Source organism: Leuciscus leuciscus (genome assembly GCF_965113295.1).
Source record: "Leuciscus leuciscus genome assembly, chromosome: 10".
NCBI classification, from domain to species: Eukaryota; Metazoa; Chordata; class Actinopteri; order Cypriniformes; family Leuciscidae; genus Leuciscus; species Leuciscus leuciscus.
In genome coordinates, this window is record NC_138734.1 from 43,935,295 (window position 1) to 43,954,653 (window position 19,359).

Consider the following 19,359-nt stretch of genomic DNA (forward strand, 5'->3'; position numbering starts at 1 on the left):
CAACACACACACACACACACATGCCCAGGTAACACCGCACACACATACCCAGGTAACACCACACACTCGTACCCAGGTAACACCACACACTTGTACCCATGTAACAACACACACTCGTACCTAGGTAACAACACACACTCATACCCAGGTAGCAACACACACTCGTACCCAGATAACAATGCACACTCGTACCCAGATAACAATGCACACTCGTACCCAGATAACAATGCACACTCGTACCCAGATAACAATGCACACTCGTACCCAGGTAACAACACACACTCATACCCAGGTAGCAACACACACTCGTACCCAGGTAACACCACACACTCGTACCCAGATAACACCACACACTCGTACCCAGGTAACAACACACACTCATACCCAGGTAGCAACACACACTCGTACCCAGGTAACACCACACACTCGTACCCAGATAACAATGCACACTCGTACCCAGGTAACACCACACACTCGTACCCAGGTAACACCACACACTCGTACCCAGGTAACACCACACACTCGTACCCAGGTAACACCACACACTCGTACCCAGGTAACAACACACACTCGTACCCAGATAACAACGCACACTCGTACCCAGGTAACAACGTACACTCGTACCCAGATAACAACGCACACTCGTACCCAGGTAACACCACACACTCGTACCCAGGTAACACCGCACACTCGTACCCAGGTAACACCACACACTCGTACCCAGGTAACACCACACACTCGTACCCAGGTAACACCGCACACTCGTACCCAGGTAACACCGCACACTCGTACCCAGGTAACACCGCACACTCGTACCCAGATAACAACGCACACTCGTACCCAGATAACAACGCACACTCGTACCCAGGTAACAACACACACACACACACACACACACACACACACACACACACACACATACCCAGGTAACACCTCACACACATGCCCAGGTAACAACACACACTCGTACCCAGGTAACATTGCACACTCGTACCCAGGTAACAACACACACTCGTACCCAGGTAACAACACACACACACATGCCCAGGTAACACCGCACACACATACCCAGGGAACACCACACACTTGTACCCAGGTAACACCGCACACTCGTACCCATGTAACAACACACACTTGTACCCATGTATCAACACACACTTGTACCCATGTAACAACACACACTCGTACCTAGGTAACAACACACACTCGTACCCAGGTAACACCACACACTCGTACCCAGGTAACACCACACACTCGTACCCGGGTAACACCACACACTCGTACCCAGGTAACACCACACACTCGTACCCAGGTAACACCACACACTCGTACCCAGGTAACACCGCACACTCGTACCCAGATAACAACACACACTCGTACCCAGATAACAACGCACACTCGTACCCAGGTAACACCACACACTCTTATCCAGGTAACACCACACACTCTTATCCAGGTAACACCGCACACACGTACCCAGGTAACACCACACACTCGTACCCAGGTAACAACACACACTCGTACCCAGGTAACACCACACACTCTTATCCAGGTAACACCGCACACTCTTATCCAGGTAACACCGCACACTCTTATCCAGGTAACACCGCACACTCTTATCCAGGTAACACCGCACACTCGTACCCAGGTAACAACACACACTCGTACCCAGGTAACACCACACACTCTTATCCAGGTAACACCACACACTCTTATCCAGGTAACACCGCACACTAGTACCCAGGTAACACCACACACTCATACCCATGTAACACCACACACTCGTACCCAGGTAACACCACACACTCTTATCCAGGTAACACCGCACACTCGTACCCAGGTAACACCACACACTCGTACCCAGATAACAACGCACACTCGTACCCAGGTAACACCGCACACTCGTACCCAGGTAACACCACACACTCGTACCCAGATAACAACGCACACTCGTACCCAGGTAACACCACACACTCGTACCCAGGTAACACCACACACTCTTATCCAGGTAACACCGCACACTCGTACCCAGGTAACACCGCACACTCGTACCCAGGTAACAACACACACTCGTACCCAGGTAACACCACACACTCGTACCCAGGTAACACCGCACACTCGTACCCAGGTAACAACACACACTCACACTCGTACCCAGGTAACACCGCACACTCGTACCCAGGTAACACCGCACACCCTTACCCATTATATGATGATATATAATGACTGTGTGTGTGTGTGTGTGTGTGTGTGTGTGTGTGTGTTTCTACAGCACAAAGCCCGACGGTTACAGACCCTCTCCAGCAGGCCTATGCCGGTGTGCAACACTATGCAGGTGATTCTCTGTCCTTTATGTCTGTCTGTCTTTCTATGAAGCGCTGATAACATCACTCACACACTCACACACACACACACACACACTCTCACACACACACACACACACACACACACACACACACACACGCACTCACACACACTGGATCAGTCCTCATATGACTGCTGAAACACTCTGCATTATGATAGCCTGAACTTTCTAAACAATCGTCTGCTACATTGTCATCATGTGACCTCGTTACGTTGCATGTACTGTAGTTTCCAGGTTCATAGAAATAAATGTGGTTATTTAGCATTTTTATACAGTTTGGCTGATCAAATAATGTCACTTATGTTTCATCCGTCACACTGGCAGTGCATTGCATTGTGGGATGCAGATAATAACCTTACAGCAAACAGCAGTGTGTGAATTTAACGCTCTGTCAATACAGACTGAGTTGATTGAGTGTGTGGACGGTGCAGCAGAGTAAAGATGAGCTTTATTCATGTATTCAGTGTTAAATCAGGAATTGTCTCTCGCTCTCGGTTACAGCAGCCTATCCTGCCGCGTACGCGCCGATTAGCCAAGCGTTTCCCCAGCAACCAGCCATCATCCCCCAGCAACAGCGGGAAGGTGAGTGAGACTCCGCCCACTCCTGATAAAAGCTGGTAATTGCTCTGAGAGATGGGTGGAAAATTCATAATAAATAATGAAAATGAATGAGGACAGAAATCATCAGAGCTTCATCCACAATACGAACGAGCGTCTGTATCTGTAGTGATGTCGTATGTGGCCTGGAACAGTGGAAGCCAGAATGAAGTTTCGATGTTTTCTGCCACTATAACATTTCTGTTGTCTTAGACCTTAATTAATGAGTTTGTCAAGATTAATTACAGTTTTAGTTTACGGGTTCATTCTGACTGAAAGTCTGTTTGTGTTTTTGTGTCGACAAAAGTTCCTCATTGTACTTTCTGTAAATGTTGCGGCGCTCTCTTGGGAAAAGCGCTCAATTAAATTGTGTCCCAGAAATTAATTTGAAGTTCCTCTGAGTCATGGTAATGAGTTATGAAGGAGTTTTGAAGTATTTAATTGTATTGTTGTTTGCTGAAGTTGATCCTTAAACTAAACTAAAGTTAAACTGCTGAGTCGATCTTTACGGGACAGACGACAGAAACCAGCCGAACACTGCAGATACACACCAAAGTCCGTTTCCTAACTGTGTGTTTTATTTTACGCTTTGTCTTTTGTTTTAATTGATTTGACTTTAATATCTTTTATTTTATTATTAAAAATGTTGTTTTCTTTTATTAAAACAAATAAAATTATTGATTTGATTTGAATATAAATTGTATTATTTTTATGTTTTGTCTTTTGTTTATTTTATGTGATTTTAGTGTATTTTAATTCGTTTTGTCTTGTTTTACTTAATTTTATTTTTAATTTAATTTTATTTTATGTTTTGTCTTTTGTTTCATTTTATGTAATTTTTATATATTTTATTATTTAATTAAATATATTATTTTATTTTATGTTTGGCTTTTTTAATCGATTTGATTAATATTAATTCATTTATTTTATTATACCTTTATTTTTGTCTTTTGTTTTAATTGATTTGATTTTAATATATTTTATTTTATTATTTTATTTTGTTTTGTCTTGTTTTACTTTATTAGTTTTTTTCATATGATATCTTTTTTCATTTTATGTTTTGTCTTTTGTTTCCTCTTTTGTGATTTTAATATATTTTAATTTGTTTTGTGTTTTTTATTTTATTTTAATATTATTTTAATTTTATTATTTTGTTTTATTTTATTTTAACATATTTTAATTAGTTTTGTCTCGTTTTAATTGATTTGATTTTAATATTAATTCATTTATTTTATTATAACTTTATATTTTTTGTCTTGTTTTATTTGATTTGATTAGACTTTTTTTTTACATTTAATTTAATATTTAATTTTATCATTTAATTTTATGTTTCGTCTGTTGATTTATTTGATTTTAATATTATTCTTTAGTTAGTTTTGTGTGTTGTCTTTTGTTATATTTGATTTGATTTTCCATATATTTTATTTTACGTTTGTCTTTTATTTGATATCATTTTAATATTAAAATGGATATTTTGCTTTAGTTCTGTATGGTCTTTTATGTTGTCGTTTTCCTGTTTTAATTGAACACAAGTCTCTCATCTTCGTCGTGCCGTTAAAGCGAGAGCACACAGTCAGATCCTGACGAGCGCCAGGAGACACTGAGGAATTATTTATGTTTATACAGTTTTCCCAAACGGCACAACACCTTGGAAGTGTCTGGATGACTTCAAATCCCATATCAATGTTTAATCAAATCTCCGTTTAACAACGTCTGAATCCTTTACAAGATCACAGGCTGAAAACAGGCAACAGATCGATTTACTCGCACAGATCCTCCTTTGAATATGCATCTGCATGCGCGCCGCTCGGCCTTCTGGGTACGGGTGTGTGTGAAATCTCATTTGCGTGACGTTATGTCTCTGTGCTTGCAGGACCGGAGGGCTGTAACCTGTTTATTTACCACCTGCCGCAGGAGTTCGGGGACGCGGAGCTCATGCAGATGTTCCTGCCCTTCGGCAACGTCATTTCTGCCAAAGTCTTCGTGGATCGGGCCACCAATCAGAGCAAGTGTTTCGGTGAGTTCCCACAATGCTCTAGCCCTGGGCTATTCAAGTAGCTTCTTTCCAGGGCCGGATCATTCAATCGAAAAGTTGAGGTGGGCCGGTGGGTTCAGCTTATTTATTGAAACATTATATGTTAACTATTGAAACATAGTATCAATAAATAAGCTAAAGTAAACCTAAAAAATATATATATATATTGTATTTACTTGGAAACGTGGCACCCAACAATATGCAGATTTATAAGACCATAATAAATAACTCATTTAAAGCTGTGTACAATTTTCCGTGGAACAAATATATGAATTATACAAGTTCATAGCTATTGGTAAGAATTATTTATATATAATCTTATACTTAAAAAAAAGTGTTTATATAAATATATATTTTAATTTCATATTTGTATTTTATTAATTTTTATAACAAAAATAATATTAATCGTTTTTTTTCAGCTTTAGTTTTTATTTATTGCTAGTTAGTAATATTAGTGATTCAACTTAAACTTATTTCAATTTCGACTAATATTTATTAAAAAAAATTTCAACTTTGTTTCAATTAGCAGAAATCTTCTTTTGAATAGAATTACAATATTTTTTAAATATATAAATAAAACTAAAACTGAGCTAAAATAAAACTATTAAAAACATTTTTGTTTATTGAAATAAAGCGGAAAAAATAAATATAAATATTGTTACTAACTGGAAATAAAAACTAAAACTACTCAAATATTTTTAATTTAAATAAAACAAAATTGAAGCACTAAAATTGCTAACAGTAAAAAAAATTAAAATAAATGTATGTAAAATAGAACTATTAAAAACTTTTTTGTTATTGAAATAAAGCTGAAAAATAAAATCTTAGTTGAAGAACTTAGAAAATAAATAAATAAATAAAAATATAAAAAGTTCTTCAACTGATATTTATATAGATTTTTTTCAGCTTTATTTAAATGAACACAAATGTTTTGAATAGTTTTATTTTTATTAACGAAAATAACCCTTGATGATCAGACTTACCCAGAATGCCCCTGTATCTGGCAGCTGCATGTAAAAGCGTGAAGTGCTTCTCGCTCGGATCATTATAGTTCTCATAATGCGTCTTCCTGCCTTTAGCTCTCTCTCTGCATCTTTACATTTAAAGTTTATTTCCATCTCTATTCATCCAGATCTGGGCTGTGGTTCTGCAGTGAAATTAGACACAGAATCAGGAAGGAAATCAAATCACGTGTTCTTCATCAGCAACACTTTCTCCCTCATTACTTCATCATGTCAGAGGAACGTGCTGGAGTTAGAAATCCGTGTGCATTTATCATTAGTGACGGGCTAAACGTGTGTGTGTGTGTGTGTGTGTGTGTGTGATTTCTGAAGCGTCATCATGTTTCAGTGATTTATTGTTTTCTGTACAGTATTGGTGGAGCTGACAGACTTTGCTGCTTTATGAATATTGTTATTCTGTCATATATTCTCTCACTGAACTCTCTAGCGCCACCACAAGTTCAAAAGTTTCACGTTTTAGTTTGACTTTTGTGTCTTGAACTGAACGGCTTAGAAACACTGTTTTGTTTGTTTCATTATTTAGATTTTTTATTCTATTTTATTTTCCACTCAAACATACTTTTTGATCTTGTTTTATCATGTCTAGTCATGCAATAATATCAGGTTTTCCCAAAAGGACCCAAAGTCTCCCCTCAATTCCTTTTATTAGCTTTATTTTATAAAAATAAACATTTCAGTTTGACTTTTGTGACTTTGGTTTCTAGAACTAAATGGTTTAGAAACACTGTACTGTTTGTTTTATTCTTTTTTTATTATTATTAGTTTTATAGTTTGTTTTCACTCAAACATTCTTTTTGATCTCATCCTACAGCTTTTATTAGATTTATCACCAATATTATTATTGTCATTTGAAGCCTTTTGATGCACCAAATAGTTAGAAAGTAACTCTTGACAAGAATGCCAAACAGGAAGTGAGGACATAGTGAGATAAACGTATTTAAAAAAATAAAAGAAATTAATACTTCTATTCATCAGGGATGCATTACATTGATCAAGAGTGACAGTAAAGACATTTATAATGTTACAAAAGATTATTTTTCAAATAAATGCTGTTCTTTTGATCTTTCTATTCATCGAAGAATCCTGAAAAATCACAGTTTCCACTAAAATATGAACTGTTTTCAACATTGATAATAATCATAAATGTTTCTTGAGCATCAAATCATCATATTAGAGTGATTTGTGAAGGATCATGTGACACTGAAGACTGGAGTAATGATGCTGAAAATTCAGCTTTGATCACAGGAATAAATTACACTTTACTATATATTCACATAGAAAACAGATGATTTACATTGTAAAATTATTTCAAATTTTTTACTTAAAATACTTTTTGTACTTATGATCAAGAGAGAGACAGAGACAGTGAGAGAGAGAGAGGTTTATGACGAATGACAGCTCGTCTCTCTCTCTTATCTCGTCTCTGTCTGACTAAAGCAGGTTCTGTCTGGGCAAGTTCTCCTGGAGTCACAGCATGTTGATGAGCAGGTCCAGCAGGAGTCAAATCTGTGACACGACTCAAACTCTTTAGACGTGTACACTAGTGCTCTCTCACACACACACACACACACACACACACCCTCTGCTATGCTGTTATCACAGCTGTGTAAGTCCAGCTTCACTGTGACTGTGAGTTAGTGATTTAAACTCATCAAGCCCCAGATGGAGTCTGGACTGACTCTGGCACATCATTATAGATGCTCACAGGAACTGTAATGTAGACACATGGAGAAATCACAGTGAGAACATTAACCTCGGCCTCGTCGTTGATGGGAGTGAGTGATGATTGTTGTTTTCCAGAAGAAATCTCTTTCACCACAGACCAACAGTGCAGAAACACCCATGACAGGTTTGATTTTGTTTTATTTTCCATGATTTATTTTATTTTGTTTTATTTTATTACTTTATTTTATTTTTTCATTATATATTATGATGATTGTTGGATGTGGTTGATCCTCAAACTCAAAGTAAATTTTTCCAGAAAAATAACACTTCCTATCATGTCATTTTGCAAGTAAATGCAACTTAATTTTATTTTTAATTTAGATATTTGTACTAGAAAATAAATAAATAAAAATTTGAGGAAGAACGTTATCTTTTGCAGTGCTAAAGCTTTGTTTTATTTTATTTTTCCTTTATTTTTCCTATATTTTTATTATTATTTAATGAATGTTTTCACTGTTTAATTTTTAAAAATTTTTGTTTTATTTTCTATGATTTTATTTTTCCTTTATTTATTTATTTTATTTCATCTTATTACTTTATTTAATTGTATTACTTTGTTGTTGTTTTTTTTCATTATATATTTTTTTTCATTCATTGATTTAGTTATTAATGAATTCATTATTTTTAATCCACAAGACCTAATAGCACAAACACTGCATCACAAAACTAGATAGATCTTGTGAGAAGATGCTGCACATCAACAGGAGATGAACACAAATATAGATCAGGTAAAGTATTTCTTAATAACAACATACATTAGCAACATATAAATATGGAAGACACCAATTTGCATAACACAATCTGCTTACGCACGATAGCTCTCATACACAGAGGAAGAAATACTTTATTCAGAAGAGATTAGTGAGGATTAAAAAAAGTTTAGGAATAATTCGTGGCATTGTTCTTCATTATTCCTCTAGGATTCCTCAAGTGTGTGTGTATGTGTGTGTGTGTGTGTGTCTCAGGTTTCGTCAGCTTTGATAACCCGTCCAGTGCTCAGGCGGCCATTCAGGCCATGAACGGTTTCCAGATCGGCATGAAGAGACTCAAAGTTCAGCTGAAGCGGCCGAAAGACGCCAACCGCCCGTATTGACCCTCGCATGATCATCACAGGTCAGTTCTGTTCAGTTTCATGGAGATCTGAGGAACTAAACATAAGGGGTGTGTTTCCCGTACACAAGCGTAACTCGTAACTCACTGCGTCACTATCACAATGATGAAATCAACTATAGTCTCGACTGTTTCCTGAAACTGTATTGTCACAAATGTGGTCGTTCAACCGCTGGTTAATGATGTCACGCAGTGTTGGAGTAATCACTACTGTTAATGAATCTGTTTGAGATCGAGTTAATGCGAGATGTTTTACTATACATTACAGACATGCATCTGAGGGATATTTCTCATTTTCTCAGTTCTTTTGCTTTATTTCCAGATTCGATCATAGACTCGTTCTCACACACTACAGCTCGTTCACACACACACTAGAGCTCGTTCTCACACACTAGAGCTCGTTCACACACACTAGAGCTCGTTCTCACACACTAGAGCTCGTTCTCACACACTAGAGCTCGTTCACACACACTAGAGCTCGTTCTCACACACTAGAGCTCGTTCACACACACTAGAGCTCGTTCTCACACACTAGAGCTCGTTCTCACACACTAGAGCTCGTTCTCACACACTAGAGCTCGTTCACACACACTAGAGCTCGTTCTCACACACTAGAGCTCGTTCTCACACACTAGAGCTCGTTCACACACACTAGAGCTCGTTCTCACACACTAGAGCTCGTTCACACACACTAGAGCTCGTTCACACACACTAGAGCTCGTTCTCACACACTAGAGCTCGTTCTCACACACTAGAGCTCGTTCTCACACACTAGAGCTCGTTCACACACACTAGAGCTCGTTCACACACACTAGAGCTCGTTCTCACACACTAGAGCTCGTTCTCACACACTAGAGCTCGTTCACACACACTAGAGCTCGTTCTCACACACTAGAGCTCGTTCTCACACACTAGAGCTCGTTCACACACACTAGAGCTCGTTCACACACACTAGAGCTCGTTCACACACACTAGAGCTCGTTCTCACACACTAGAGCTCGTTCACTCGTTCACACACACTAGAGCTCGTTCACACACACTAGAGCTCGTTCACACACACTAGAGCTCGTTCACACACACTAGAGCTCGTTCTCACACACTAGAGCTCGTTCACACACACTAGAGCTCGTTCACACACACTAGAGCTCGTTCTCACACACTAGAGCTCGTTCTCACACACTAGAGCTCGTTCTCACACACTAGAGCTCGTTCTCACACACTAGAGCTCGTTCTCACACACTAGAGCTCGTTCTCACACACTAGAGCTCGTTCACACACACTAGAGCTCGTTCTCACACACTAGAGCTCGTTCTCACACACTAGAGCTCGTTCACACACACTAGAGCTCGTTCTCACACACTAGAGCTCGTTCACACACACTAGAGCTCGTTCACACACACTAGAGCTCGTTCACACACACTAGAGCTTGTTCTCACACACACTAGAGCTCGTTCACACACACTAGAGCTTGTTCTCACACACTAGAGCTCGTTCACACACACTAGAGCTCGTTCTCACACACTAGAGCTCGTTCACACACACTAGAGCTCGTTCTCACACACTAGAGCTCGTTCTCACACACTAGAGCTCGTTCTCACACACTAGAGCTCGTTCTCACACACTAGAGCTCGTTCTCACACACTAGAGCTCGTTCACACACACTAGAGCTCGTTCTCACACACTAGAGCTCGTTCTCACACACTAGAGCTCGTTCTCACACACTAGAGCTCGTTCACACACACTAGAGCTCGTTCACACACACTAGAGCTCGTTCACACACACTAGAGCTCGTTCTCACACACTAGAGCTCGTTCTCACACACTAGAGCTCGTTCACACACACTAGAGCTCGTTCACACACACTAGAGCTCGTTCACACACACTAGAGCTCGTTCACACACACTAGAGCTCGTTCACACACACTAGAGCTCGTTCTCACACACTAGAGCTCGTTCTCACACACTAGAGCTCGTTCACACACACTAGAGCTCGTTCACACACACTAGAGCTCGTTCTCACACACTAGAGCTCGTTCACACACACTAGAGCTCGTTCACACACACTAGAGCTCGTTCACACACACTAGAGCTCGTTCACACACACTAGAGCTCGTTCACACACACTAGAGCTCGTTCACACACACTAGAGCTCGTTCTCACACACTAGAGCTCGTTCACACACACTAGAGCTCGTTCTCACACACTAGAGCTCGTTCTCACACACTAGAGCTCGTTCACACACACTAGAGCTCGTTCACACACACTAGAGCTCGTTCACACACACTAGAGCTCGTTCACACACACTAGAGCTCGTTCTCACACACTAGAGCTCGTTCTCACACACTAGAGCTCGTTCACACACACTAGAGCTCGTTCACACACACTAGAGCTCGTTCACACACACTAGAGCTCGTTCTCACACACTAGAGCTCGTTCACACACACTAGAGCTCGTTCTCACACACTAGAGCTCGTTCTCACACACTAGAGCTCGTTCACACACACTAGAGCTCGTTCACACACACTAGAGCTCGTTCTCACACACTAGAGCTCGTTCACACACACTAGAGCTCGTTCACACACACTAGAGCTCGTTCACACACACTAGAGCTCGTTCACACACACTAGAGCTCGTTCACACACACACACTAGAGCTCGTTCACACACACTAGAGCTCGTTCACACACACTAGAGCTCGTTCACACACACTAGAGCTCGTTCACACACACTAGAGCTCGTTCTCACACACTAGAGCTCGTTCACACACACTAGAGCTCGTTCACACACACTAGAGCTCGTTCACACACACTAGAGCTCGTTCACACACACTAGAGCTCGTTCACACACACTAGAGCTCGTTCACACACACTAGAGCTCGTTCTCACACACTAGAGCTCGTTCACACACACTAGAGCTCGTTCTCACACACTAGAGCTCGTTCTCACACACTAGAGCTCGTTCACACACACTAGAGCTCGTTCTCACACACTAGAGCTCGTTCTCACACACTAGAGCTCGTTCTCACACACTAGAGCTCGTTCTCACACACTAGAGCTCGTTCACTCGTTCACACACACACTAGAGCTCGTTCTCACACACTAGAGCTCGTTCTCACACACTAGAGCTCGTTCTCACACACTAGAGCTCGTTCACTCGTTCACACACACACTAGAGCTCGTTCACACACACTAGAGCTCGTTCACACACACTAGAGCTCGTTCACACACACTAGAGCTCGTTCACACACACTAGAGCTCGTTCACACACACACACTAGAGCTCGTTCACACACACTAGAGCTCGTTCACACACACTAGAGCTCGTTCACACACACTAGAGCTCGTTCACACACACTAGAGCTCGTTCACACACACTAGAGCTCGTTCACACACACACACTAGAGCTCGTTCACACACACTAGAGCTCGTTCACACACACTAGAGCTCGTTCACACACACTAGAGCTCGTTCACACACACTAGAGCTCGTTCTCACACACTAGAGCTCGTTCACACACACTAGAGCTCGTTCACACACACTAGAGCTCGTTCTCACACACTAGAGCTCGTTCTCACACACTAGAGCTCGTTCACACACACTAGAGCTCGTTCACACACACTAGAGCTCGTTCACACACACTAGAGCTCGTTCTCACACACTAGAGCTCGTTCACACACACACACTAGAGCTCGTTCACACACACTAGAGCTCGTTCACACACACTAGAGCTCGTTCACACACACTAGAGCTCGTTCACACACACTAGAGCTCGTTCACACACACTAGAGCTCGTTCACACACACACACTAGAGCTCGTTCACACACACTAGAGCTCGTTCACACACACTAGAGCTCGTTCACACACACTAGAGCTCGTTCACACACACTAGAGCTCGTTCACACACACTAGAGCTCGTTCACACACACACACTAGAGCTCGTTCACACACACTAGAGCTCGTTCACACACACTAGAGCTCGTTCACACACACTAGAGCTCGTTCACACACACTAGAGCTCGTTCTCACACACTAGAGCTCGTTCACACACACTAGAGCTCGTTCACACACACTAGAGCTCGTTCACACACACACACTAGAGCTCGTTCACACACACTAGAGCTCGTTCACACACACTAGAGCTCGTTCACACACACTAGAGCTCGTTCACACACACTAGAGCTCGTTCTCACACACTAGAGCTCGTTCACACACACTAGAGCTCGTTCACACACACTAGAGCTCGTTCACACACACTAGAGCTCGTTCACACACACTAGAGCTCGTTCACACACACTAGAGCTCGTTCACACACACTAGAGCTCGTTCTCACACACTAGAGCTCGTTCACACACACTAGAGCTCGTTCTCACACACTAGAGCTCGTTCTCACACACTAGAGCTCGTTCACACACACTAGAGCTCGTTCTCACACACTAGAGCTCGTTCACACACACTAGAGCTCGTTCACACACACTAGAGCTCGTTCTCACACACTAGAGCTCGTTCACACACACTAGAGCTCGTTCACACACACTAGAGCTCGTTCACACACACTAGAGCTCGTTCACACACACTAGAGCTCGTTCACACACACTAGAGCTCGTTCACACACTAGAGCTCGTTCACACACACTAGAGCTCGTTCACACACTAGAGCTCGTTCACACACACGATCTCTTCAGAAACTACACTTTAAATCTCTTGACAAACTAAAAGACGTAAATGACATTAGTATGTGTTCTAGATAAAACAGATTGTACTGAATGTCCGCTTGATTATTTGACTCTAGATCAGGATTTATTGAGTCCACATCAGTGTTGTTTTCGTCAACGATGACGACAACGAAATGATTTCGTTGACGCACCTTTTTTTTATGACGATAACGCGACGATGACTAGCTAAAAATGTCTCTGAGGTGACTAAAACATGACGAGACGTTTTCGAGTTTTCGTTGACGAGACGAGACGGAACGAAAATGATTATAAGTCTGACGTTCAAATTAGGGTTGCCAACCGTTCTGTATAATACGGAATCGTCAGTATTTGACACAATAAAGTCTTGTTCCATATTGAACTGATACGGAACGCACTTTGTTCCGTATTTTTGAGAATCAATTCAGTGCAAATCCATGACAGACACATAGCTTCTAATATGTCAGACTATGAACGAAGACATTTGTAGGCTATGAGAAAAAAAACCCGACGGTGCGGTAGAAGCTAATTTCTCCCCCTGTTTGTCTATGATCAGCATAGCGTTTTTAACATCTTGGAACATCGTCAGAGAATGCCCTTTTAATTGGTCGTTTCGCATTGTGAGTCACGTATCGTAGCAACGATGACGACAAGTGACAACAGCGGGAAATGTAAAAATGACTAACGTTACCTCCGAGCAGCCGGCGAAAAAGAAAAGAGCACAGAAATGTAAAATTGAATTGGAAAATGACTACCCGTGGCTGGAATGCGTGAGGGACAATGAATACAAGGCCAATTGTACCATATGCCGTCGCGATGAGAATGCGTTGGATATTAAGCAGCACGCATCAGGAGATAATCTAATGATTCTATTGAATAAGTTCGCACACAAGGCTACAGAAAACTGTTGTGTTTATTTTTCTTCAAATGCAGTCTAAGCCGGTGAGTTTTGAATGTTATATGTTGTATTTGTTTAAGTTAAAAATAAAACGTATTATAAACTAAACAAATCCATGGTTCATTGTTGGCAAAATGATCATGATAGCCTTTATATTTCACATCTATGTGGTTCAGTCTTGTAACTTATATTGATTAGGCCTAACGTTACTTTGCTATTCTATAAATATATAGGCTAGGCCTAATAAGTTGTATTATAATATGCTATAAGGTATGAAATATATTTATCTAAATGTATCAATTAGTTTCCACAATATTCACCAGAAGTCATCATTTCAGGGGTTATTTTTCAACAACAAAAAAATTTTATGAATTGCAACACTTGCTACAACCTGTCAAACCTAAGCCCATGTCCAATACTTTTTAACCTAAATACATTTTTTAAAGACTGTTACTTTTTTTTTTTTTTTTTTTTTACTAAAATTGACTAAAACTTGACTAAAACCTTTTTGCGTTTTCGTCGACTAAAACTTGACTAAAACTATCAAGTTTATAAGTGACTAAAATGTGACTAAAACTAAAAAGCATTTTCGTCCAAAAGACTAAGACTAAAACTAAAACTAAAAGGGCTGCCAAAAACAACACTGGTCCACATGTCATGAAAACTATGGAGCTAATAATATGACAAAATGATTTGAATTTGAATTGTGTAAATTTAAGCTGTTTTCTCATTTTTCTACTCTTAATATTAAATTAAAAAACGACTGAACGAAAGATACATGGATTCTCTTGAACCACCACCACGTTTGCGGCAGAAAACTACTGCACTGCAGCCAAAATGCTCTGTTCGACTTTTCTGAGATCCTTTACTCTTCCCTGTGGATGACCTGTGACCTACTTTCTGTAAGATCTGAATTTTCCGCGGTTTGAATTTTAGAAAACTGAATTTGAAGTTCTGAATTTCTTCTTCATCTGTAAAACTTGAATCTGTTTTTTCTTAAAACTGAATATTTGCAGTCTAAGAATTCAGAACAAAAAAAATTGCTGTTTGAAAATACATGTCTATAAAATTCAGCCATAGAAACATTTCAATTCGTTAAATTTCAAATGTTCAATATTTCAATAAACACGACTCATTGAACGACGGACTTGCGACCGTAGTTTGCTAACGATGTTTTCGGGAAACACACTCCAAACACACACGTCGTCACAGACCCGTATGATCTTTAATGCACAATGACGGTTTATTATACAAGCATCATAAGAGTCGTTCATTTTCTCTATTCCAAGTCTCCTCACTGCAAAATAATAATGTGTTTCCTCAGTGTTTCTGTCTTGTTTTTTCAGCACAAATATCCAAACATTCTTAAATCAAGAAACATTTACTGGAGAAGCGAAATGACTGAAGATATTAAGATCTATCAAACTAAGTGACCTAATGCTTAAAGGATTAGTTCTCCTCAAAATGAAAATTTCCTGATAATTTACTCATCCCAATGCCATCCAAGATGTTCATGTCTTTCTTTCTTCAGTGGAAAAGAAATTACGTTTTTTGAGGAAAACATTTCAGGATTTTTCTCCACACAATGGACTTCAATGGCAACCAAAATGTTGAAGTCCAAATCAATGCAGTTTCAAAGTCTCTGCACGATCCCAGCTGAGGAATAGAGTCTTATCTAGCGAAACCATCAAATTTTTTAAACACAAGTGTTCGTCTTGTGCTGGTCTGAGATGCGCCACGCATTACGTCATCACGTTGGAAAGGTCACGCGTCACATCATCTATCTAAGTTATTTGTCTGTGTTCTCCGGTTCAGAAAGGAAGGGAAGGGCGAAAAATTCCATCTCATTTTCTCTTCCAACTTCAAAATCGTCCGACATCTTTGTTTTAATTTATTATTATTATTATTATTATTTAAAAAAAATTCGTGACCTTTCCAACGTGATTACGTAATACGTGCCGCATCTCAGAGATAGTACACGACGGGCATTTGTCATTAAAAAGTATATACATTAGGGCTGGGGGAATTAACGCGTTAATCTTTGTGATTAATTTGAGATGTTTAACGCATTGAAAAAAAATAACGCAATTAACGCAGCACTTTTTTTTATTTTTTTTATTTTTTATTTCCTGTTGCGGCTGAAAATATGCCGTCCCGCCCCTCTGTGTTCGGCAATCAGGCTTCATTCTCGTGCGGCTTTCATGAGCGGGTCTTTCCCGCTCCGTGTGTGCGCCGCGCTCTCCGTTCCGTGTGTGTGTGTGTGTGTGTGTGTCGGCGCGCTGCACTCTCTGCTCAATGTTCCGCTCTGTGTTTGCACTGCGTGTTCTGCTCTGTCGTTAACGGTCCAAACGCTCCAGTCATGTACCGATCACGCACTGGAAAAGCAAAGTCCGCTCAAATAACGTGAAATGTCTCAGTAGTAGACTTCTGTTTGCTGAGCTGGTATAGCCATGGTGGGCAACAATGGTAAATGACCTGCTCTGATCACATGCTCTGGTAATAATAGCTTTGTAGGACTATATTTTATTTTGATAATTAGTAAAAAAAAAATATATAAAAAAATCTGTTAAGTTATGTTGATTGATTATTGAAAAAGAATAATATATTGATATATTGATGTTTAATATTATTTTAATATAGGGCTATTTTCTGTTCCTTTTTTTTCCTGTGTTGTTTAATTTAATTAGGTGATTCTAAGTTTAAATATTGATGATTACAAGCTTGGGGGAAATGCAATTAATTACAGCAAATTGTGCAATTAATTAGTAAACATTTTTTAATCGATTCCCAGCCCTAATATATATATATATATATATTTTAGAAAATGACCGATGGTTTCGCTAGATAAGACTCTATTCCTCAGCTGGGATCGTGCAGAGACTTTGAAACTGCATTGATTTGGACTTCAACATTTTGGTTGCAATTGAAGTCCATTGTGTGGAGAAAAATGTTTGTCTGAAATGTTTTCCTCAAAAAACTTAATTTCTTTTCCACTGAAGAAAGAAAGACATGGACATCGTGGAGGGCATTGGGGTGAGTAAATTATCAGGAAATTTTCATTTTGAGGAGAACTAATCCTTTAAAAACGAGAAATAATATCTGCCAGTGAGGTCAGAAAAGTGTTTTCTGTTTGAAATGTTTATTTTTCTGATCCAGTTGGCAGATACTTTTCCTCATTTTAATAATAAACTCACTTAATTGTGATCAGTTTCCCAGAAAACAAAACTTCCTATTGTAACGATCACCAGTGAGACTCAGGCTCAGACTCCATTACCCCTAATCCTTTGCCCCAGACTAATCGGCCATTTCCCTTTTAGTGGTTCATTGAAGAAATAAAATCACACGGGTTTGGAACGACACAAGTGTGAATGTGATGGATGAATTACGTTTGTATCATTCCCGTTGTGTGTTTGTCTCACACGTCACATGTTTTGTCTTGTAAATACGTGTCATGATTTATCCGCTAAACATGCGTTCCTAAACCCATGCTAATCTGAACCTGACGAGACGTATGCCATGGACTGTTGTGTTTCTGTTCTCGAACCCGGCAGGGCTCAGGTACAGTAGCTCAGGACGGGCCGCTCTCTTATGTCTTCATCAGAGGAAGCTTGTCCAATCACTGTAAGTCCTCCCAGTGATGTCACGTGCGTGTGGATGACGTCATGTGACCATGTGACCGTGGCATGACGTGACGTGGCATTAACTCTATATCTCTATATATTAACTCTGTACTTCTGGTGTTTCCAGTGGTGGAGTGTAACTGGTCTCTTCTGATCGCTGGTATTCGCTGCTGATTGGTTGATTTTGATGGGTTGTGACCTTTGCCCCTTTATTGCTGTCGTACCGTGAGTTGTGCTCTTCCTTGTTGAATGTGGTGGATATTTTTGCTCTCTGTGGTTTATATTTCTCTCTCTCTTTCGTTACTCGAGCTCTGTTTGTTCTGGTGTGTATCTTGTATTTTGGAGGTTTCGAAGGCTTGCTCGCGTCTATATTTGCGTACGCTAAGACCCTAACCCTAACCCTTTTCCTTCAGCTGTAGGGCCTGTGAATCGCAGAATCCAGCAAACCGTCAAAATAAAAGTTCAGTTTAACTTGAAGAAATTGTGACAGGAATATATTACAGTTGTTCAGGAGAATTTAGCTACATCTCAATGCAATAATAATACTAACATTAAATATAGCTGCAAGCAGCAATTACCGGGGCCAAGCAGAATAAGACGACAAGACATTTCGACGTGTCTGAAAGTGTCAGACCAACTGCAACAATGAGCAATTAAAGACATTTAAAGAGGATTTTAGGCAAAATGCCTGAAAAATCATAGAAACAATAATTAAAAATATGATTTAATGCATTGTCACTTTCGACCAATAGGTGGCGCAGTTATAAAACTGATGTGATGTAGTCAGAGTGAAGTGACAATGACACATACAAAGTTTGGTGTCAATATATCAAGGCATTGCAGAGATAAAGCCTGAATAATGCTTTTAGCATCATGCCTCAAATTTGCTGCTGCGCTATACGAAAACGGTTTCGTCAATCAACAATGAGCAATTAAAGACATTTAAAGAGGATTTTAGGCAAAATGCCTGAAAAATCATAGAAACAATAATTAAAAATATGATTTAATGGATTATCACTTTCGACCAATAGGTGGCGCAGTTACAAAACTGATGTGATGTAGTCAGAGTGAAGTGACAATGACACATACAAAGTTTGGTGTCAATATGTCAAGGCATTGCAGAGATAAAGCCTGAATAGTGCTTTTAGCATCATGCCTCAACTTTGCTGCTGCGCTATACGCAAACGGTTTCGTCAATCGACACGAAATCCATAACTTTTAGTCGGCACAGTCTGGAGATGATATGATTCGATTTTGGTGAAAATCGGACAAACGGTGTAAGAGGAGTTAAAAAAAGTAGG

At 39.9% G+C, this 19,359-nt stretch overlaps 2 protein-coding genes across 2 annotated transcripts in view; one reads left to right on the plus strand and one right to left on the minus strand.

Moving 5' to 3' along the window:
* The window catches only part of LOC309507925 (uncharacterized protein), a 267,629-nt gene that overhangs the window by 119,409 nt on the left and 128,861 nt on the right, over positions 1-19,359 (minus strand). The window lies entirely within an intron of this gene.
* The window catches only part of celf6 (CUGBP Elav-like family member 6), an 88,200-nt gene that overhangs the window by 58,279 nt on the left and 10,562 nt on the right, over positions 1-19,359 (plus strand). The window contains 4 exon segments of the mRNA XM_082182424.1: positions 2,273-2,335; positions 2,867-2,947; positions 4,836-4,979; positions 8,710-8,857. Of these exon segments, the coding sequence (XP_082038550.1) occupies positions 2,273-2,335; positions 2,867-2,947; positions 4,836-4,979; positions 8,710-8,837 (416 nt within the window). The 3' untranslated portion in view covers positions 8,838-8,857.